General features: G+C 55.6%; 11 protein-coding genes across 11 annotated transcripts; 6 read left to right on the top strand and 5 right to left on the bottom strand.

Moving 5' to 3' along the window:
* Positions 1–5649: 5649 nt before the first annotated feature.
* MSY001_1186 (uncharacterized protein) lies at positions 5650–6597 on the top strand (the record flags this gene model as incomplete). Its single annotated transcript, XM_018886298.1, has 1 exon — positions 5650–6597. One exon carries the CDS (start codon positions 5650–5652, stop codon positions 6595–6597), a length of 948 nt encoding a protein of 315 aa, XP_018739786.1.
* Positions 6598–6801: 204 nt separating this feature from the next.
* Positions 6802–9314, top strand: MSY001_1185 (uncharacterized protein; the record flags this gene model as incomplete). The annotated part of the gene is made up of 2 exons (XM_018886297.1): positions 6802–6941; positions 6968–9314. 2 exons carry the CDS (start codon positions 6802–6804, stop codon positions 9312–9314), a joined length of 2487 nt encoding a protein of 828 aa, XP_018739785.1.
* Positions 9315–9939: 625 nt separating this feature from the next.
* Positions 9940–10990, bottom strand: MSY001_1184 (uncharacterized protein; the record flags this gene model as incomplete). The annotated part of the gene is made up of 2 exons (XM_018886296.1): positions 9940–10037; positions 10063–10990. The coding sequence occupies 2 exons, from the start codon at positions 10988–10990 to the stop codon at positions 9940–9942; spliced, it is 1026 nt and encodes a 341-aa protein (XP_018739784.1).
* Positions 10991–11105: 115 nt separating this feature from the next.
* On the top strand, positions 11106–11789 carry MSY001_1183 (uncharacterized protein; the record flags this gene model as incomplete). The annotated part of the gene is made up of 1 exon (XM_018886295.1): positions 11106–11789. One exon carries the CDS (start codon positions 11106–11108, stop codon positions 11787–11789), a length of 684 nt encoding a protein of 227 aa, XP_018739783.1.
* A 124-nt stretch (positions 11790–11913) lies between these two features.
* On the bottom strand, positions 11914–12846 carry MSY001_1182 (uncharacterized protein; the record flags this gene model as incomplete). Its single annotated transcript, XM_018886294.1, has 1 exon — positions 11914–12846. The coding sequence occupies one exon, from the start codon at positions 12844–12846 to the stop codon at positions 11914–11916; it is 933 nt and encodes a 310-aa protein (XP_018739782.1).
* Positions 12847–12999: 153 nt separating this feature from the next.
* MSY001_1181 (uncharacterized protein) lies at positions 13000–14367 on the top strand (the record flags this gene model as incomplete). The annotated part of the gene is given in 2 exon segments (XM_018886292.1): positions 13000–13632; positions 13651–14367. The coding sequence occupies 2 exon segments, from the start codon at positions 13000–13002 to the stop codon at positions 14365–14367; spliced, it is 1350 nt and encodes a 449-aa protein (XP_018739781.1).
* Positions 14368–14843: 476 nt separating this feature from the next.
* On the bottom strand, positions 14844–15924 carry MSY001_1180 (uncharacterized protein; the record flags this gene model as incomplete). The annotated part of the gene is made up of 3 exons (XM_018886291.1): positions 14844–15035; positions 15061–15840; positions 15862–15924. The coding sequence occupies 3 exons, from the start codon at positions 15922–15924 to the stop codon at positions 14844–14846; spliced, it is 1035 nt and encodes a 344-aa protein (XP_018739780.1).
* Positions 15925–16165: 241 nt separating this feature from the next.
* MSY001_1179 (uncharacterized protein) lies at positions 16166–17731 on the top strand (the record flags this gene model as incomplete). Its single annotated transcript, XM_018886290.1, has 4 exons — positions 16166–16312; positions 16413–16451; positions 16526–17219; positions 17379–17731. 4 exons carry the CDS (start codon positions 16166–16168, stop codon positions 17729–17731), a joined length of 1233 nt encoding a protein of 410 aa, XP_018739779.1.
* Positions 17732–17772: 41 nt separating this feature from the next.
* Positions 17773–18177, bottom strand: MSY001_1178 (uncharacterized protein; the record flags this gene model as incomplete). Its single annotated transcript, XM_018886289.1, has 1 exon — positions 17773–18177. The coding sequence occupies one exon, from the start codon at positions 18175–18177 to the stop codon at positions 17773–17775; it is 405 nt and encodes a 134-aa protein (XP_018739778.1).
* A 124-nt stretch (positions 18178–18301) lies between these two features.
* Positions 18302–19609, top strand: MSY001_1177 (uncharacterized protein; the record flags this gene model as incomplete). Its single annotated transcript, XM_018886288.1, has 1 exon — positions 18302–19609. One exon carries the CDS (start codon positions 18302–18304, stop codon positions 19607–19609), a length of 1308 nt encoding a protein of 435 aa, XP_018739777.1.
* A 33-nt stretch (positions 19610–19642) lies between these two features.
* Positions 19643–20252, bottom strand: MSY001_1176 (uncharacterized protein; the record flags this gene model as incomplete). Its single annotated transcript, XM_018886287.1, has 2 exons — positions 19643–20118; positions 20144–20252. 2 exons carry the CDS (start codon positions 20250–20252, stop codon positions 19643–19645), a joined length of 585 nt encoding a protein of 194 aa, XP_018739776.1.
* Between the last annotated feature and the right edge of the window lie 36 nt (positions 20253–20288).

The following is a 20288-nucleotide window of genomic DNA, read 5'->3' as shown; positions in this document are numbered from 1 at the left end:
TCGCCTTGAAGCCCTTCGGTGGCGAGTCGCACTGGAAAAACTCGAGCCGGGCGTGCAGCGAGAGTAGCAAGAATAGCAATCGACTTATTAGGATGAATGGGTTGAGACGATGGGAAGTGGGCGTGTCGATGCGCGCTTTATACGCATATAAATGCCAAACGACGCTCAGGCCCCCACTCTTACGTCACACTCGTGACTATTCTGCCCTATGGAAGAGGCCCTCTTCTATGGGGTGGCGCGCTCTATGGCGTAGCATCGTGTCCTTTGCCATTTTCACCTGGCTCTGTTGCCCAATGTTTCTTCGACAGTGCAAACTAAATTCTAAGGGAGGCGATTTGCATGGCATCTATGACAGTATCAGTCGCGATTAGCTGCAAGTATCGCAAAGGATACGTTCCGGCATAATGGTACATCCGCTGGTGGCAAAATGTAACAAGCTGACGTGGCCTGCCTTCCCTATAAAATGGGTGATCGACAGCACAATCCAACAGATGATTGTCTTTAGGCGGGTAATTTGGATCTGTATTAGAATCATCTTCAGGCTGGAGCCTCCTCCTGTCCTCGTAACGTTGTGCAAAGATCATTCTTGCACAAAGAGGTGTATCACTGCAGCTCTTAATGAGACGAACTATATGCCTGAGGGCGCAGCAAAAGAAAGTTATTGGTCTTTGAAAGTTGAAAATCCATATCGAGAAACTCATGTGTATGTGACGAAGCATCACTACTGCTCATTTTATGGCGGTAAAAAATCCCTGTAAAGAAGCAGCCCCAGAAGGCAGCAGTACTAATCGTAGCAGCTGGTGACAATCGCTGCTATGATGTTGAAACCTTTGGACAAAACAGAGGCAAAACTGTCATTAAATCTGTCTGTGTGGCAAATCCTGACAGGCTTAGGCCTGGTCATACTGCGCCACCAAAGGGCATGAATCCCGTTCTACCTGCTGACCAGCCATGGTCGGACCCATATGATCGATGGCTTTAATGTTTCGCAGCGCTAGGTCTGGAGAAGTACCATGGCCCCTTATCTGGCTCTGGACCATCAGACCTTTTAACTAGAATTTTGTGTTTGTCAAATAGTTCGATTTCGTCAATGGTTTTGTTAACAAAAAAGTCCACGAGGTTGCCAATGATGAGAGGGAAACTAAACCAATCGAGTGACCAGTAGGTATCACCATCTTTAAACAGGATTAAGTCGTGTTCCGAATCGCGGTCACACATATCACACTCCCAGGTATACCAGTCTATTTCGGTTTGAGGTAGCTGATAGAGACAGTATCCATTGACATCCTTGATGAAATAACGCGTGTAATCGACCATTTTCAGAATGATCCGATGTGGCCTCGGAGGTAAGGGATGGAAGAGCGTAAGGTAAAAGGGAGGGGGGACTCGAGCGCGTATTTATAGATTCTAGATGGATTCAATGGGGATGAGTCAGGAGCAAGTCAGCGGCATGCATAATCCAGAATTGTGTATAGACAAAGGATCAAGTCAAGACATTCCAAGCTTAATCCATTAATGTGCTGCCGTCTAGCAGGTGAGGTCACCTGCCTTTGTTCATCGTGCCCGCACAACCTTGGTCGCCAGTGCAGCAGATCTACAGACAACTGTTGCCGCAACTGGGCTCGGTCCCTCTCTTTCAAACCCCGGCCAAACACATGCAGTGCGTCTCGGAACCCTTTTAACTGGCCTATTATGGTCACAGTCCAATGGCACGCACATGGTTGCAGAGGCTATATTTGCGCTCCTTCCTGCGCCACTTTTTTCCCAGCGTCTGCGTTATCCGCCCCCACAGCACCGCCCTGCGCGCGTCTGCCGCGCTGCTCATGCCCGTGGTCGAGATCACCACTTGCACTTGCTGATCCCACTGTGCGCGCTTCGTGCAATTGGCCTGTCGGCTTCAGTGTCACTTTGTGGCGGCCGGTCCGCTCCATTCTCGACCCTGTCACTTCTCGAATGAACAGTTCCTAGTGCATCTTGGACCCAGGGCCCGCGTGCAGTCCCCGTACCAGCAAGTCACTCCGTTCTTGCCGGCCAGGTACAATGCGTGCCTCACGCTTCACCTCGAAATGCGCATTCCGCTGGACATGCTTGTACAGCACGTCACGCACTCTGTTGTGACACAGTGTCTGTCCGTGGATCCATCGGTCTTCACAGTGCTCGATGTGACTGAGCCGTGCTCCGATCACCGCCCATGCCTAGCATCCTGCCGCATGGGCCGGACACATGGTCCGTACCTGGAGTCCTATGCTCATGTCGTAGTCTGCAGGGACAGTGCCCTGAATCGAGGCAGCACCTGCAGCCACGGACGAACCAAAGGTACACTTTGCTCCGGCAGATCCTGGCCCACGCCATCCGGCGCATGCAGCAGGCGATGATATGCCAGCCTCTTGTACATGTCGTTTTTTTAGCATGCCCTCGGTGGCTTCAACAGCCCCACATCCAGCACTTAATTTACAGGTGCTATACAGTCTCGTAGTCAAGGAATCGGAACCCCTCCCCCCACTAGGCTATTTGCACAGGGCTAGCCACAAAACTCACTGGAGGCGAGGGTATACAAGCGTGCACAGGAGGGATAAAACAGTTGTTTGTTTATTGGGTCGTTTGATATGACGAGGTGCAACCAGTCAATTGGCGACGGTAACATCAAGGCTGGGAGTATGACGGTGTGAGGTGAAAAGCACTTAGCTGGGTAACTCCCACGTTTCGACACGGTGTCAAGATGCACTCTACTTCATACATCAATCCATATCCTCATTATCTTTCTACCGGCAGATATCCGAGATATGAGAATACTCGTAACAGAATTCTGGTCCCTCTATTGGATATGACAAGAAGTGGGCCAAAGCGGTATTCGGGGGGTGACCTAGCGGCTTGGTAGAGGAGGCAAGTGACGTAATCGTATGGATAGTATAAAGTGAACGAACAGCTTGAACGTACCAATAATCAACTATGCGTCTTATGAAGCTAACAATAGCTTTCTCATTGATCGGATTGAATTGTATGACCGCAGAAGGGGTCCTTATGACTTTGTGCAAGGATCATTTTAGTACCCAAGATTGTATAACCGCAGATCTCAATGAAAACAATTACATGCCAGAAGGTACACTCAAAGATAGTTATTGGTCCCTTCGAGTTGAAAATTCACATCAGGCAACAAATGTGTAAGTATCAAAACACCACTTCTGTTCCTATTACGGCGGTTGTGAAACGCACCATCAAAAACATCCACAAGCAGCAGCATTACTGACAGTCAAAGCTAGTGATACCAGCTGCAATGATGTTGCAGAATCTGGTCAAAACAATGGCGCTACAGTCATAAATTCTATTTGTGTGGCTAAACCGAACAGACTATGACCCGGTGATAATGCGCCACCCGTAGATATCGACCCTATGCTACCAGCTTATCAACCTTGGTCAGCGAGAGCAAAGCCGGAAAATCCAAGCATATTGGATTCAGTATGGTTCTACGTCAAAATCCTTTATCTGACGGGGGGGCGAATTTCGGTTTTAAGTCAAGTCCAAACTTTTCCAACAGTTCACTCTCATTTTACAGAACATGTAACATTGACACTGGGCCACTAGACTCTAGGGAAATTAAGCTATCAGCTTTACAACCATGGTGGACACTGGAAAATTTGATCAATCAGAGTTTTCCAACAACTGTATAGACGGAAATCAATTATCATACTTCTATCATTAATTTGAATGACTCCATAAAAACTAAGCTGAATTCATCCATCAATACGTTGTCGTCAAACAGGCCAGGACCAAGTCATACTGCGCCACTAGTAGTGTCGAATATATTTTCACGAATAAACAACTTTTGGCAGCAACAATCTCGGTCTATTATAGTTTCCCAGCATCTGGTTTGGTGAAGAACCACGGACCCTTGTCTAGTTCTGATCCGATTGAACATCTTACAACAATCTTGTACTTCTCAAACAATTGATTCTCATCAATAAATTTTTCAACAAAAAACTTAGAGAGAGCATCAATGTTTAAAATTCCAGAATACCATATAAGTGACCAGTATGTATCACCATCTTGAAAAAGGATTGTATCTTGATCAGAGTCCCGGTCACACATGTCCAATTCCCAATGAAACCACTCATATCTAGATTTAGGCAGGTGATAGAGTAAATATCCATTAATTTCTTTGATGAAATACCGGGTGTAGCATATGTTTGTCTCATCCATATTCTCAGTACAGTTTTAAGTGGCGATACGATGGATCCGTAAAAATAGGGGGAAGGAAGCAGAGGTGCGAATTTATAATTGTGTTTTGCTCTTAATGAGCTTTGTCATAGTCGAGTCAGCTGCCTGCAGTGTGCAAATTTACTTAGTTCAGGATGTGAGGAAATTTAAATATGTTTACTTTTCTTTGCATGCGGAAGCGGGGGCCAAAAGTGCTGTGAAGTGGCGCACGGAAACACTCAGCTCGTTAGATATTCTAAGGGTTACAGATGGCTCGATCCTAAGTAATTGTCGTGCTTACCACGAAATATGAGGTGGTCTACGAGCACATCGGGATTGTCCTCGCCTAAATCCCTCTTCCCTCTCACCAACAAGTCGTCGAATCTCGTACTATGTGCAATTAATGACCTGGAAAGTGGCGGCGATCCATGCGCAGGGTGCTCAATAGCTTGCGAATGTGTCAGTTGCAGCATGACCTACCAATCATAGAGCTAATAATCCTGCTGCTTTCCAAGCTGAGTGTCTTTTTCTCGTTGCATAAGCGCATATATGTTGAAGGGCACGACTACCAGCTTGCGATTCGGGGGGCATTCCCCGAGTCGCAATGAAAGGTGCTCATCCGGCAGACTTTGGGAAAGGAACAGTGGAATAAACGAACTCGCAATAATTCTGGGGGTGACAGGGATCAAGGATAAAGGCCTCTGGGATGCACTGCATGCGTTCGGTCAGGTTCTAACGTAGAATGAACTATTTAATTAGGAAATTATAATGACGGAAGGTGCATCAGGTCGTGGCATCTGACGAAGTAAAGGCATTCTGAAAGAACCTCTTTCTGGGTGGTAGATATATTTTCGATTGGTTTGGAAGGTTTTGCACTATGAACGGTCATAAATACTAAATTTCGACTAGCTTTCTTTTCGCCCATCAAAACTCAATCATTTTACAAAGTGCTCGATTCATCCAACATATTAATTCAATCTAGATCTGGAAAGTACTTGGGAGAGGGGTACTAGATGCCAAAGCTAGGCGTCTTAGGAACGTTGTCTTTGCTCTGCTGTCAGGCATGTGGATAATATTTGCGAGTTAGATCATTCCAAACTAATATTTACACAGGCAGACGTCGTCGAGGGATGCCAAAAATCTTCACCACTCATGATCATGCTAGAAAACTGCATTATTTCGATCTATTTTTAAACTTCTACTTTGATCACTGTATAGCTAACGAAGGGATAGACCCCTTTGAATATAACTCAGGTCGGCCCCTAGCGCCAAATTGCTTACTGATCCACGCAGTTAATTATTATGCAGCGTGCGCAATTTAGCCAACCCCTTACCAATTCAATTTTACTAAACGGATGGCAAATCCCAGCGAACGTGCCCGCACGTGCACAGAACACGGACCGAGATTCAGCCTGTCGGCCACTAGGGCCCGCCGGCTCGTTGCCTCTGCTGATCATGCTTTCCTTGGCATTCTGTGCTTCTTTTGTTCTGCTGGCATCATCCGCGCTGGCCACGAGCCCTATCAAGCCGAACCGCACGGTGCTGTTCCACTCGCACAACGACTACAAACAGCCTCGCCCCGTGTACGACGCATTTGACCACGGGTTCCGCAGCTTTGAGTCGGACCTCTGGTGGGACAAGGGCGCTGGCAAATTCTATGTGGCTCACACCATTATTACAATTGACCACTCCAAGACCTTCCAGACCCAAACGCTTGACCGTGTCATGAAGATCTTGGAGGGCGACTACTCGTCTGACTACAAGAAAGACGCACCCAATAAGTTCCTCAATGATCCTGACAACCAGCCGACGAGTGAGCCGGATTGGTACAAGTACTATGCTGAGGGATTCGGTGGTGTACGTCCCATCCAACTTCTGTTGGAGATAAAGTCGAACGATGGCGAGACTAGCTGGCCTCATCTGATGGACCAGCTGCAGCCCCTGCGTGAACGTGGTTGGCTCACCAAGTGGGAGGGCGGCAAGATCCACTATGGCCCCGTTATTGTGGTAGGTACGGGAGGCACACCCGCCGACGAGATGGCTCCCAAGACCTCGCGCGACTACTTCTTTGACTGCCCCGCGGGCTCACTCAATGGCACGATTCAGACCTCATCAGGCTCGAGCTTCCACTTCAATTCGACGCTGTGTCCAATGTCCTCAGCGTCCTACATCAATGTGCCCGACTCGAACCTCGGCTTGCTCCCCCCGCCGCGCAAGGCGCCGGCGCAGTTCCACCGTGAGATTGTGGAGACCCACCACCACAACTCCACGACGCGCTTCTACGGTGTTGTGCCCTTCGCCCCGGCCCGCATCGATGACTTTAATATGTTAATTCAGCAGGGCAGTGACTGGATTAACTCGGATGTGATGAGCGACCAGGCCGCGTACAATGGTCGTAGTTGATTAGGCAATCATGAGGTTATGACATGCAGATGTCCCTGAGCACGTGGCTTATGTGAACCCAACGAGGTGCCGCGTCTCATCTCCACGGCCACTCCACCATCCATGGATTCGCAGTCAAGTGTCGGTGCGGGGTCCGATATTGGGACTCCGCATATGGACACCGAGTCAGGGAGCTTTGCGAATGATGCCACTAGTATGGCACCAATGGCTCCCGACTCAACGTCCGAGCCGACGACCGCGTCTCGCGCGCGTCCGCAGGCCATACCCAAGATGGACGAGATTCCTGTGGTGACGGACGAGACGGGTGAACGTGTGCGTGAAAGCTTTGCCTCTTTCTTGGAGCGGTATGTCCATACTTCTCACGCCTCAGGTTCACGCTCGAGGATATGGCTGGGCGCCAGCCCGAGTATGTCGAGCAGCTATATATTATGCGCGATTACGGTCGCACGACGCTCTATGTGGACTATCGCCACATTCTCCAACATGACGAGGTTTTAGCGCGTGCAATCAGCGAACAATATTACCGCTTCCTTCCCTACCTTCGACGCGCTCTGATCGATTGTGTCACAGTGTACATCCCTGGCTACCTATACCTCAATTCCCATATGGCCTCAACGGCCTCGTCGGGTCTGGTCACCCGCGACTTTCACCTAGCGTTTCATCGTCTTCCTATCGTTTCTGGTATCCGCTCCTTGCATACCGACAAGATCGGTCGCCTGCTCGCGATCAGTGGCACAGTGACACGCACGTCGGAAGTGCGTCCTGAGCTGCTGCTCGGCACATTCACATGCGTTGAGTGCAAGACGAGCGTACCTGATGTCGAACAACAGTTCCGCTATACGGAACCAATCATGTGCCGCAACCCCCTGTGCCAGAACCGGACGCAGTGGGAGCTGGACGTGGAGAAGAGCCGCTTTTGTGACTGGCAAAAGGTACGAATCCAGGAGAACCCCAACGAGATTCCTACAGGCAGCATGCCGCGCAGCATGGATGTGATTCTGCGCTCTGAGATCGTCGAGCGAGCAAAGGCTGGCGATAAGTGCACTTTTACGGGCACCTTGATTGTTCTGCCAGATGTATCCCAGATGGGTGTCCCCGGCGTCAATGCACAGATCCAGCGGCAGACACACACGGGCGCGGCAGTCGAAGGAATTACGAACCAGGGTGTGACGGGCCTCAAGAGCCTTGGTGTGCGTGACCTGACCTATCGCACGGCCTTCCTAGCTTGTATGGTACAGAGCAGTACGGAGACGACTGAGAGCCTCACGGGCTCCTCGGATGAAGAGCCAGATGCGGCCACAGTCTTAGATGGACTCACAGAGGAGGAACGTGAGGAACTGGAAGCCATGGTCGTTAGTTCGGACATTTACCCTCGCCTTGTACGGAGTATGGCTCCGACCATGTACGGCCACGAGATCATCAAGAAGGGTATTCTTCTTCAGCTCATGGGCGGTGTGCACAAGCAGACCAACGATGGCATTCATCTGCGTGGCGATATCAACATTTGTATTGTCGGCGATCCCAGCACGAGCAAGTCACAGTTTCTCAAGTATGTGTGTGGCTTTATGCCGCGGGCCGTCTACACATCCGGCAAAGCGTCTTCTGCTGCCGGTCTCACAGCTGCTGTCGTGCGCGACGAGGAAACAGGTGAATTCACCATCGAGGCAGGTGCACTCATGCTGGCCGACAATGGAATCTGTGCAATTGACGAGTTTGACAAAATGGACCTGGCAGATCAGGTCGCGATTCACGAGGCGATGGAGCAGCAAACCATTTCGATCGCTAAGGCTGGTATCCAGGCAACGCTCAATGCACGAACCTCGATCCTGGCCGCGGCCAACCCCATTGGCGGTCGCTATAACCGCAAGCAGACCTTGCGTGCGAACGTGGCCATGAGCGCGCCCATCATGTCGCGTTTCGATCTCTTCTTCGTGGTACTGGACGAGTGCAACGAGGCTGTCGACTGGAACATTGCTCAACACATTGTGAATATCCATCGCTTCCGCGATGCTGCGATTGCCCCTGAATTTTCGACGGAGGCATTGCAGCGCTATATTCGTTACGCTCGCACATTCCAGCCGAAGCTGACGCCAGAAGCCAGCGATGTACTTGTCGAAAAGTATCTGCAGCTGCGGCAGGACGACTCGGGTGGCTCGGTCGGTCGCAACTCGTATCGCATTACTGTGCGTCAACTGGAAAGCATTATTCGACTGTCAGAAGCGATTGCGCGGGCCAATTGCCGATCGGACATTACGCCGGCGTTTGTACGCGAGGCCTATTCCCTCCTGCGCCAATCCATTATCCACGTTGAAAAGGATGACATTCTCATCGACGACGACGACGACATGGGCGGCGACGAACCTCCTCCGCCGTCTACCGCAGCTCCGGAGGCAGATCAGCGCCGCAGCATCACGTATGACCGCTACATGGAGCTGGTCCATCAACTCGTGCTAAAGGTGAATGCCGTGGAGCGCGACACCTCGCGCGGCCTCTCGCGTGCCGAGCTAATCCAATGGTACTTGGAGTCGCATGAACACGAGATCGATACGGTGCAGCAACTGCATGAAGAGCAGGATTTAATTGGCCGTGTGATCAGCAAGATGATTCGAGATGGCTACCTTGTACTTCTCCCCGTCGATGAGGCGGATCGCGACGCGCCTGACGAGCGCCGAGTCTTGATGGTCCATCCACAGGTGGATGTCGACAGTCTCCAGTAGCTGCTGCTCTTTAGTCATCTAACCTCGCGCGTAGCGCCGACGATCATCGGTGGCCGTGCGTAGATGGCCACGGTCAACGAACCTCTACGCGGTGCGCGCATAGCCACGCTGCGTACATGGCCACAAGAACGCATAATCATGTCGTGCTCCGGCTGCCATGTCCAAGTCGAAATTCCGACGGCGACGCGCAGCCTGGGGGGGCACGGCACCATCCTGCTGACCGACCGGCGCGTACGTCGTATCACTGACGTGCAGCTGGTGTTTCTGCATCGCGACGCAGGGTCGGTGCTAGATACACTACAGGTGCCCCTACACCGGCTGGGTACAGGCCAGTACAAGATTCCCCTGTGGCGTGCGCCGACGTGGCAGGCACAAGTGGTGTATTCGCTGGACGACGACACACATCACCTTGGCACACTTACGATCCGCTTCCTACAAGGCGGCGGCGCCGCCTTTCAACAGTCATGCGCACATACCCAGGCGCAGTGGGATGTAAATCGGCGGCAGGAGGCATGTCTACGTATGTGCAGGCACATTGACAGCAGCCCCGTACGAGCCGCCCATGGGTATCGAGGAAGATGCTCCGCCACACTACGATACAGTCGCAGGCGATCAGTAGCTAGGGTCAGATAATGTGTACATACGGCTTGTAGCGAAGGAGTGCTTTGCGTTGGGCAACCTTTTTCTTGTCCGCTTCGAACTGCGCGCGCAAGTTCGCGAATTCTGCCTGTCAGGGTCCAGCACGTACGCTGCCGTTTCTTTTCGCGGAACTGGAACCGGTAAAAGTCGACCAGCTCCTTCGGCTTCTTCTTTTCTGGGTTCTGCCGCATTTCCTCCTCGAATTCAGGCGTAATCGCTGCAAATGTGTTGTCCTCAGCACCAGAACGTCCATAGCGGTTCCCTTTCTGCACAATCACAAAGCCGTCCTCGTCCAGCAGCTCGCCATTCGGACCTACACTAGCCGCCTGGATACCCACGCCCATACTGGACTTGGTGTCGCCCTGCATACGCTGATCCAGCAGCCACTGCGGGTGGTTTCGAATCCATGTGTATCGGGCAATGGCTGAATCGACGTGGCGCTTCACAATCTCATGCGGCGGGTGGTGCAAGCGGAAGCGCTCCAGGAAGAACGGAAGCCCGACAAGGCTCGCGGTAGGTTCAGACTCTCGGCGCGCGTCGGGCTGGGGCCACTTCGGAGGCTTGGCCGCGTGGCGCTTAGGCAGCTTCATCGCGCGATCCAACGACGACTCGTCGACAAACACGATGTGCGCGCTCGAACATGAGCTGAGGAGCACCTGGGGTTCCAGCTGCGGCAGCGGCTCGACCTTGGGCGGTGCATTCTTCTGGTCCACAGAAGGCTCGACGCTGTCCGTCGCTGTGGCAGCCTCTTCGTCCTCGTCGTCCCCGTCCTGGATTGGTCGATCACCCACATTATGCACCTGGACGGACTCTACAGCTCCCGCCTTGCGGAAGAGCTCGCGCAGCGTACCGCGCGACGCATCGACCGGCACATTCACAACAAAAAGCGTGCGGCCAGCAGGGAGGTCGCTGTCTTCGCTTGTGCTCGCATGGGGACGAACATACATATAATGGAGAATGTCCCTCTCGTTTGCATCGACTCCATACGATACAGGTAGCGGCTCGAAGCCAGCTAGGGGCGCTTCGCTGCGAGCCATGATCGTACAGGTGGCGAGGCGTCGACGAGGCTGGGTTCAGCGCTGCGGTAAGAAACACACCTCCATTTTCCAACGTGTGCTTCGCTGCGAGCCTTCGACGCCGCGATCGACGACCATGTGGGCACGCGCCTCTCTTGTGCGTGCGTCGCTTCGTGTGCCTTCCCGGGCCCTGCATTCCGGACCAGCGCTATTTCAGAGGCAGGGACGTGAGCGCGGGTCTGCGCGGGCGCATGAAAACCCGCTGGAGCTGAACAAGATGGGGTACTTCCAATTTGACGATGTCCCTACGTTTGGCCACATGCGTCTCCAAAAGCAGCGCCAGATGCTCGCCTACTATCGGCTGTTGGCTAACCAACTGCCAGCGCTCAAAGGTATGCTTTCACGCTCACCCTATGCAGACATGCATGAGCCGTTCTCGCCGCCGCCCGCGACGCACTTTCTGACGTTCCGCTTCGTGCACTACCAGGGCGAGGAGCACCCTGATACGAGCAAGGTGGTGCTCACGTTTGATATCAAGGACCTGTTTCGTGCGAATGTGCTCCGCACGCCGCAGGCAAAGCACAAGTTCCTCCTTCTCGCGGGGCCACGATGGCAGCCGCCTTCGCCCGCATTTGTTCAGCGATGGAACGATGCCTTGGAGCGCGGCGAGGAGGAGCTCGCTACACTGGCTACGGAAGACACTCTAGGCTCCGTCAAGATCGCATCGAGCGACCTACCTCACGAGTCGCAAAACATGAAGTGGTGCAGCGACGTGCTAGATAGCATGATCCGCGAAGCCAATGTACGTGAGGATCACTGACCGCAGGCGGAGCCATCGTTCACAGAGGTGCCACTGGATGTGCGTCCCTACATCAAGTCGAATGCCCGCGGCGGCCAAACGCCGCGACCAAGCATTGCCGACTTCCCGAAAGAGTGGTTGTAGCTCATGTACTTGCGGCCCATGCCAAGCACGATACTGTCAACCAGTGGTTCCGCTGCTGGATCGTCTCGTCGTCTGCTGTGGCCGTGGGGCGCGCCGTGCGGAATGCCCGTCGCGCGCCAGTGAGGCAGGGCTCTCTTTGTGATGCGCCCGTGTCGTCCCAGTCACCGCCGACTTCGAGCTCGAGCACATGCTCACTGCCACGCAGCGCGGGATCACTCTCGCTCTCGTCCGTGCTTAGCATTGGCCACTGGTCCAAGTGTGGGAGCGGCACCAGCTGCAGGCCTGCCTCGAGGGCGCGCCGGAAAAACTGCACGAGCGTCGATCGTCCAGTGTGTAGACCTGCGACCATGTAGATACGCGCCTCAGGTGTACGTGCCAGTAAATGCGTGATTGACTTGAGCAAAATATCGTGCGAGAAGCGCTCCCAGACACAGTCGGCTAGCAGAAGCACGTCGAAATGCGGCGAAGGCTCTGTTGGCGTGCAGGGCAGCAGGTCGAGGACATCATCGATACGATGACCCCAGGTATGCCCCGCCACAGTCAGCGGAGCCATTTTCCGCTGGGGGTTCGCTGCAGCACAATCAGCTGCGTTCGTACGCAGTGCCTGGACGATCGCTGCATCGTCGTAGTCGGTCACGACCACTTTGCGCGGATGTCTTGTCAGCGCCACGGCAAGCGCAGGCAGACCTGTTCCTGCACCTAGCTCGAGTATCCACTGGTCGTCCACAGGCACCCATCCTGCATATATGGCATCGGCAAGAAGCATCCCCGCACGCCATTGGCGGTGCGCAAATAGCATGTATATGGTCGTCTCTGGTATCATGATGGGAAGTACAGGCGCTTCATCGTCAGCTTTCAAAGAATCTGGTCGTTTTAGTCGGTAGTGCAGCACCGTACCGGGCCGCCCGAACGACGGCGACACATCGGTGCTCATGCGGCGTCGGCGTGGGGGGCCAGGCAGGTGATCTTCTCGCTTATATAATACTAGGTGTAGCAGCACCGCTGCCGGTCACGCTGTTCTTTCGATTGTGCGATGGTCGTCGCAGCGCTGGCCGTCTCGATGCGCGCAGCCGTCGCGCCACGGAGCATGCGCGTTTTTGCACCCCGCATATTTTTGAACCGCCGATTCTTGTCGTCACCTGTGCCACCGCGTAAGGAGGGCGAGGACGCACCGTCCAAGGCACCCACACCAGAGCCGCTTCCGCTGAAGAAGGGTCTGCAGCTCGACATTGATGCCTCCTCGCTCGTCGATGCACAAGCCCTTGAGGCACCTTCGGAAGAGGGTGAGGAAGGTAAACGTACGAATGCCAAGGCGCGCTCCGACCGCGCACAGAGCTCCTCTGCCGCTCGTCAGCGCTCGTTTCTTGTGCGTGGAACGCTGATTGGCGGAGTGCTCTTGTGTGGATACACGGTGTGGATGCTCGGCCGTGACCTGGATGAGCATGAGCATGAAGTGTTCCACGACAAGGAGGGTGTGAACTCGTTCCTTGGCCGCCTGTGGTTGCGCTTCCAGTCGATGCGCGAGGGGCTCAACAAGCCGGTGTGGGACAGTCTGCTTCCTGACCCGCTGCCGTACCCTTACTCCCGGCCGTATACGCTCGTGGTCGATTTGGACCAGCTTCTTGTTGCCTCGTCTTGGAGCACCTCGCACGGCTGGCGTACCGCGAAGCGCCCTGGCCTCGACTATTTCCTGGGATACCTTTCCCAGTGGTATGAGATTGTGCTGTTTACTACACAGCCGTTCTATGTCGTTGAAAAAACTATTGAAAAGCTTGATCCCGACCGCCGCTACTTTGCCTACCAGCTGTTCCGTGAGAGCTGCCGTGTGCATGACGGCAAGCTCGTCAAGGACATTCGCCACCTGAACCGTGACCCGCGGAAGGTCGTGCTGCTGGATATCAACCCCGAGCATGTGTCGATGCAGCCTGAAAACTCGATTGTGCTCCCACCGTGGAAGGGCGACAAGCACGACCGCGACTTGCTGGGACTCGTGCCATTCCTGGATGCCATCGGTATTTATGGCGTAGACGATGTGCGCAACACGCTCCAGGCGTACCAGGGCCTGCACATTCCCTCCGCGTACGCTGAGAGCGAGGCGCGGCTCAAGGCGCGCCACGAAGAAGAGTGGCGCGCGAAGAAGGAGCGTCTCGGCGGGCTCTCCAGCGTGTTTGGCGGCGTCACGTCTGGCCAGTCTATGAAGGGTGGCCCTCCGCCCATGTTTGTCGAGCAGGAGCGCATCCGCTTCCAGCAGGGCTACCTCGAGGACCAAAAGTTCTGGCGCGAGAATGGCGAGGCTCTCCGCCAGCAGATGAAGGAGGAGCAGGAGAAGCAGCTCCGCGAGATGAAGATGAATGCCTGGGAGGGGGTCACGCGTATGTTTACCGGTGCGCCGCCACCACCGCCTGCGCATGAACCGCCGCCCGGCGAGGCGCCTGCCACCCCGTCGACTGCATAGACGTCCATAACCGTCTGCTGACCTAATGCGACGCTCGTTCGACCGCCAGTGAGAACCTCCACCGTCGCCGTCGCTCCCTCCATGTCGAGTGCCGTGCAAGAAGTGCGCAAGAGCCTGCTGAAACTGGCGCAGACATGGCCGAAGGACCCGCTGCGTCCTACTATGGACTTTGGTGGAGCGATACGTCGTGCGACTGAGGCGGAGCTGTCAGGTCCACAGGCTCGGCAACACCTCGCTGAAGCACGCAAATCGCTCGCCGCGCTCGAGCGCATCCGCAGCAATGAAAGCATGCGCGAAGTACGTTTCATGACTAACGCAGTACCCGACACCCCGGCACATTCTGCAGCCTGAGTCGGCGCCGACGCACTACACCGACTTGGTCGACGCCATGAACCGCGTGGCCCGCGGTCAGTCAGTCGCTCCGACCATGACTCAACGTGTGCGGCGCTTCTTTGGGTTGCGCGTATAAGTTCTACCTAGGCATGCAGATCGAGACCTTCTTGCTCCTTGACAGTGAATAGCAGGCGCCCGGTACTGAGTCCATGCTCCAGGTTCCGCAGACACACCGCCTCCATGTCCGTCTGCGTCTGTAGACTGAGAGTGCCAACATGCGGGAGCAACAAGGCCTTGCTTGTCGATAGACGCACGAGGCCGGGGTGTATGTGGGGCTGGGAATAAGCTGCCTACACGTACCTCGTTAGCATACACATCGAGGCCTGCGCCCGCGATCACGTCATGGTCCAGGGCATGCACAAGCGCCTCTTCATCCACGATGGGCCCACGCGCCGTGTTGATAAGAACTGCGTGCGACTGCATACGCGCAAACTGCGGGCCACTGATCAGACCCTTCGTCTCTGGCGTGAGAGGGCAGTGGATGCTCACGACGTCACTTTGTCCCAGCAGTGAATCGAGCGAGAGCGCATACTCCATCTTCTTACCCTCTGGCATCCCCTGCGTCTCCAGCTCCTCGCTTAGCCGGTGCCGATTGTGGTACACAACGTGCATACCCAGTGCATGCGCAGCCTTGCGGGCGAGCGTGCGGCCAATGCCGCCAGCGCCCACAATACCGAGCGTAAGGCCCTCAGGATCACTCGCCTGTGCAAACGAGAACTGCTGGTGAAAGACGCCTTTCTGCAAGTCGCCCATCGCGCGGGGAAACTGACGCAGAGCGCCGATAAGCAGGAACAATGCCGTATCGGCTGTGGCCTCGTTGACAACCGTCGGTACATTCGCCACCTGGATCCCGCGCTTCGACAGTGACGGAATGTCCAGCTGGTCATAGCCCGCCCCATTGTGCACCACAAACCGCAGGCTCAGCGGCAGCGACTGTACGAGCTCCTCGTCAAACCGACCAGAGACTTTGATGGATCGCGTACCACCAAAGTGCCTGTAAATGCCGCTTACGCTGCTGTAGCGTCCCCCCGGCTGGAAGGCCGTCATTAGCTCACCACGCGTGCGCGTCTCGTTACGCTGCTATAAGTGTTGCACGCGTACCAGAATGTCCGCATGCGCCGACAGACGCTCAAGATCCGTCTTGGCCAGCTGAATTTCATCCATAAGGAGCACTTGAGGGCGCGATGAATAGGCGCGAGCGTGCGGCGCAAGTCGCACACACGTCCGCCGCCAAGCGTGTCCGAACATGGTCGTCGGGGCACAACCGCCCACCTCCACCTACCGACCCTCGGCGCCTCCGACGCGGTGTCCAGGCCATGCTCCATGTCGTACTGGAGCTGATCAAGTATGTGTCTGACAGTGCTCACACAGTACGGTGGTTATTCTTCTTCACGTCCACCGCGCCATGGTAGCCCTGCCGACGCCCCGTGGCGCATCGCCGGCCGTGTGGGGCCAGTCCCACGCCGCCGGGCCCAAAGGGCGTGTGCGACGCGTCGGTTCTCAGCGTCGACGAACTGCCGTTGCAGATGCGCTCCGTCTCGTGGCTATATGGGTATGTGATTTTATACTAAATACAGAGCACCTACCTGGCCTTGCGGCCGCTGATTGACCGTGTCCTAGTTTGGATTGTGCCGTTCTGCCGCACGTTCCAGCTGGTCTGGCTCGTGTGGTTGCTGCTGAACCCCGCCATGGTACGTGTACTCTTCTTACGCAGGCCTCACGTGCTACGTTCTCGCTAGTCCGCCCCTGGGTTCGTCGAAACGAGCCGTGGATCGACGAAGCCTGTCTATGGGCACAGGGCATATACCTGGTGACCCTGCATATGGCCAGGCAGGTCACCCAGCGATGGCCAGGCACATGGTCGAGACGACCCTCACATACTCTGGCGGACGAACTTGAGGTCGAGACCAGCTTGCCTGTGGACCGCGACCGACCCACCGTGCCTGGAGCAATGGTTACGCCCCATGCGACGCCCCTCAGACCCCCGAGAGAGAGCGCCGCGATTGTTTCGTCGGAACATACCCCCGCACCGGCCGCTATGCCGCCGGCAAGGCCCGCTACCTGCGAAGCATCGGCCCCTGTTGTTCCACAGCCCGAGACACTCAAAGCGTCGCCGCCTGGTACGCACGCCCATACACGGCCACGGCGCGACACGGGGCGGAAGGCTCTCCCTCATCAGCAAGATACCCAGAATTCGCCACCTATCCCGGCGTCCATCGCCTCCGGCTCCCCATCGGCCAAGCGGAAGCGCGCCTCACAAGATGAGAGCATTGCTCTTGCCCATATCGAGGCGAGAATCCAGGCGCAGGGCGAGCCGGCTGCCAAGGTGCGGCGCCGAACGCCGACATCGGCGGCACGAGCGTCAAATCGGCGCGTGCCGTCGCAGACATCGTTGCTTCCGCGTCCGCGTCGCGAGACGCCACGCGCCTCGCAGTCCAGCAGGTCCACGATCCAGACACGTGCACAGCGCGCTCGGACCGCCGCCCGTAGCTCGTAGGCTCCACATCCCAGTTGAACTACATACACCTACCTATGAGTTCGTCCACGGCGCTGCCCCTTGTGATGCAGCTCATTGTGGATCGGGATCTAATCAAGGTGCGTCTCGCCGATTGACACAGTCTGGCTGGACGATGGGGCCCATGATGGCGCAAGCGGCCCACGCTACGGCTGCGGTACGCGCTCCGCGCTGACCAACCAGGTTCTGGTCCAGAGTATGGGACGTCCAGACACACAAGCGTATGTATCTGCAGAGAACCTGCCAAACATGCACAAGATTGTGCTGCAGGCGCCAAAGAATGTGAGCCTCACGGAGCTTGCAGCACAACTCGCAGCTGAAACGCACGACGAGATGCCGCCGTACTACCTCTGGCATGAGCAGCCGGAAAACATTCCGACGTGCCTCGCCGTAGCGCCAAATCGCAAGCCAGAGGTGCGCTTGGAGACTAACAACAGTGTCTTAAAGCCATTCTGAACAAATGTACATTGCTGCGAGCCTAGTGAGAGGCAGGGTATCTACTGGAGGAGGCGCTGGATTTCTCGATCGAACGCATCGATGCGGATGGGCATTTCGGCAATGTAGAAGGGATTCTTCATGACATGCTCCGCATAGAGCTCGTATGCGCGCTGGAGCACATCGGACGAGTTGGGATGTGTCGCGTCAGCGAGAAGTACCAGCTTTGTACCTGTCGCGGTCATTTTCACACGGATAAGCAAATTGTCCGCCTCGAGGACCTCAAGCCCCTGACTCTCTTTGCCGGGAGCAGGCGTAATGCGCGAGGCGATCGCGTGGATCCCATGCAGCGTGCCAGCCAAAACGAGGTAGTCATTCGATGACAGATTCACGTCCTTTGGATACTGAAAATACTCGGCCTGGTAGATAAGGCCGCCGGCTTTATTGATGATCCACAGCGACGACATGTCGACCGACGGCGCGCAACGCGCCGCGGTCTGGGACGCCCCAGCCTGGCCTCACGCACGTGGAATCACGTGATTTACAAAGTGCTGCGTTCTTTGCGGCGCTGCTGACGGCGACTCTGCTACGATGCGATCGGATTTGGTAGCGGTGCTGAGCGAGAGCACGCTGCGTGAATACGCAGACGAGTGTACGCTCTTGCTCTCGCGCGCTTTTCCTGAGGAGCAGCGCGTGGACTGGGCGGAGGCACTCAGCAAAGAGGCTGCCCAGGCCGACGAGGCTGCGGACGCGGAGGCTGCCAAACCCAAGGCCCGCGAGGTGGTCACCAAGCTCGTGCAGTCGGCGACCGGTGTCGTCGATGGTACAGATCGCGAGGTCGAGGGCGTGTACAACCTGCTCATGGCGCTGCTTCTGCAGTACTTTGACGAGGATGACGCACAGTTCCAGGATCTAGTCGGCCACCTGGTGCAGGTGGTCGGCGATGCGCAGTCTTCGACGGCCATGGAGCGCAGTGTGATCAAATATCGTGTGCTGGCAAACATCTTCAACATGTTGTCATCCACTAGCGCTCTGCGCCTCGCCGTATTTGAGGCGCTGCTGGCGCTTGCGTCGGTCAACGGCGACATGGACTTTTTGGAAATGGCGCTCAAGTCGCTGCCTACGTGGCTGGCCCAGTGGAATGTGAGTATCGAGCAGAAGAGTGCATGTCTTGGCCGCGTCGCTGAGGCGCTCCAGACTACCGACTGCCGGCTCGAGCATATCGACAAGGCGTACGAGTTTGAGCTGCTGCACCTCCGCTTCCTGTCAGCGGAGCCCTCTCTGCCCCAGGAATTGCGTCATTCCGCGGCCGAAAAGGCGGTCGCGAATGTATTGCGGCTTCCCAAGCTCTTCGAGATGGAAGAGCTGCTCCAGGTGCCCGTTACGATGGAGCTCGGCACGGCGCCTGTGTTGGCGCTGCTTAAGGTGTTTGTCAGCGGCACCCGCGCCGATCTGGAGCAGTGGCTCGCGTCCAGTGAGGGAGCCTCGACGCTGCAGCGCCTCGCACTGGATGAGAACGATCTGCGCCACAAGATGCGCCTGCTCGACCTGGCCTCCCTGTGTGCACAGAGTGTGTCAGCGGAGGTGTCCTACAAAGATATCGCGCAGGTCCTCGACGTGAACGTCGATGACGTCGAGTCGTGGGTAATTGACGTCATCCGCGCAGGCTTGGTCTCCGGCAAGCTATCGCAGGTATCGCAGTCATTCCGAGTGTACCGCTCTACATACCGCACCTTTGACCACGCACAGTGGGCTTCGCTCGAGCAGCGCTTGACACAGTGGCAGTCGAGCATCCAGACGCTGCTTCAGACAATGGAGCAGGCCTGTGCGCCCATGCCACAGGCACTGAAGCCCGACTCGACTAAGGAGGCCTCGGCTGAGGCACCCACCGCCGCTTAGGCGCTAAAAGCGTAGGTCCTGTAAGTGATAAAACTAGGAGAGACTCTTGCCCATGCTGAGGTCAGGCAAGGGTACATACAACTTTCGCTTTGTAAATGCGAGCCACCAGCGGCTCGGCACATTGTCCACGTAGATTTTGTCCAAGAGACGCACGACGGTCTCTTGGCGAGCCTGCACAAGGTACTGACGCAGCGTGTCTGATTCGGCGCGGCTACCGGGAACACCATAGAGCGAGGTCAAAGGGAAGTTTGCATCTCCAGGGAGTGCAAAGTGATCCACAGCATAGGACAGGAGCTGCTTCTGTGCCTCGTGCTTCGACCATGTAGTGGGTGCAGAGGCGATGCGCGTGAGACAGTCGGAAATAAAGAGGATCAGGTAGATGAGTGTCTGGAGTAAGCTAAAAGCACATACGCGGTCTGCAGCACCCTGAATCTCAAAGTTGCGGAAAAGTGAGTTGGCACGGAAGAGATCAATCGCCTCATCTACAATATCGGGACGTGATGGATCGACTGCGTAAGAGATAGCGCCACGCACTCGGAAGAGGGGCAGGGCCCCGTGATCGCGAATGTATAGGGAGCAGAGCGACACCTGCAATCTGCTGTACATTCGGCTCATCATTGTACGAGGAGTGATACGCCGGCATCGTGATGGTCCCTGCGTTCGACGTCCGCGACCGCGG

Source organism: Malassezia sympodialis, genomic scaffold (assembly GCF_000349305.1).
Source record: "Malassezia sympodialis ATCC 42132 genomic scaffold, msy_sf_4, whole genome shotgun sequence".
Lineage (NCBI taxonomy): Eukaryota > Fungi > Basidiomycota > Malasseziomycetes > Malasseziales > Malasseziaceae > Malassezia > Malassezia sympodialis.
Note: the sequence above shows the minus strand (reverse complement) of the source record. Positions and strands in the feature narration are given on the sequence as shown.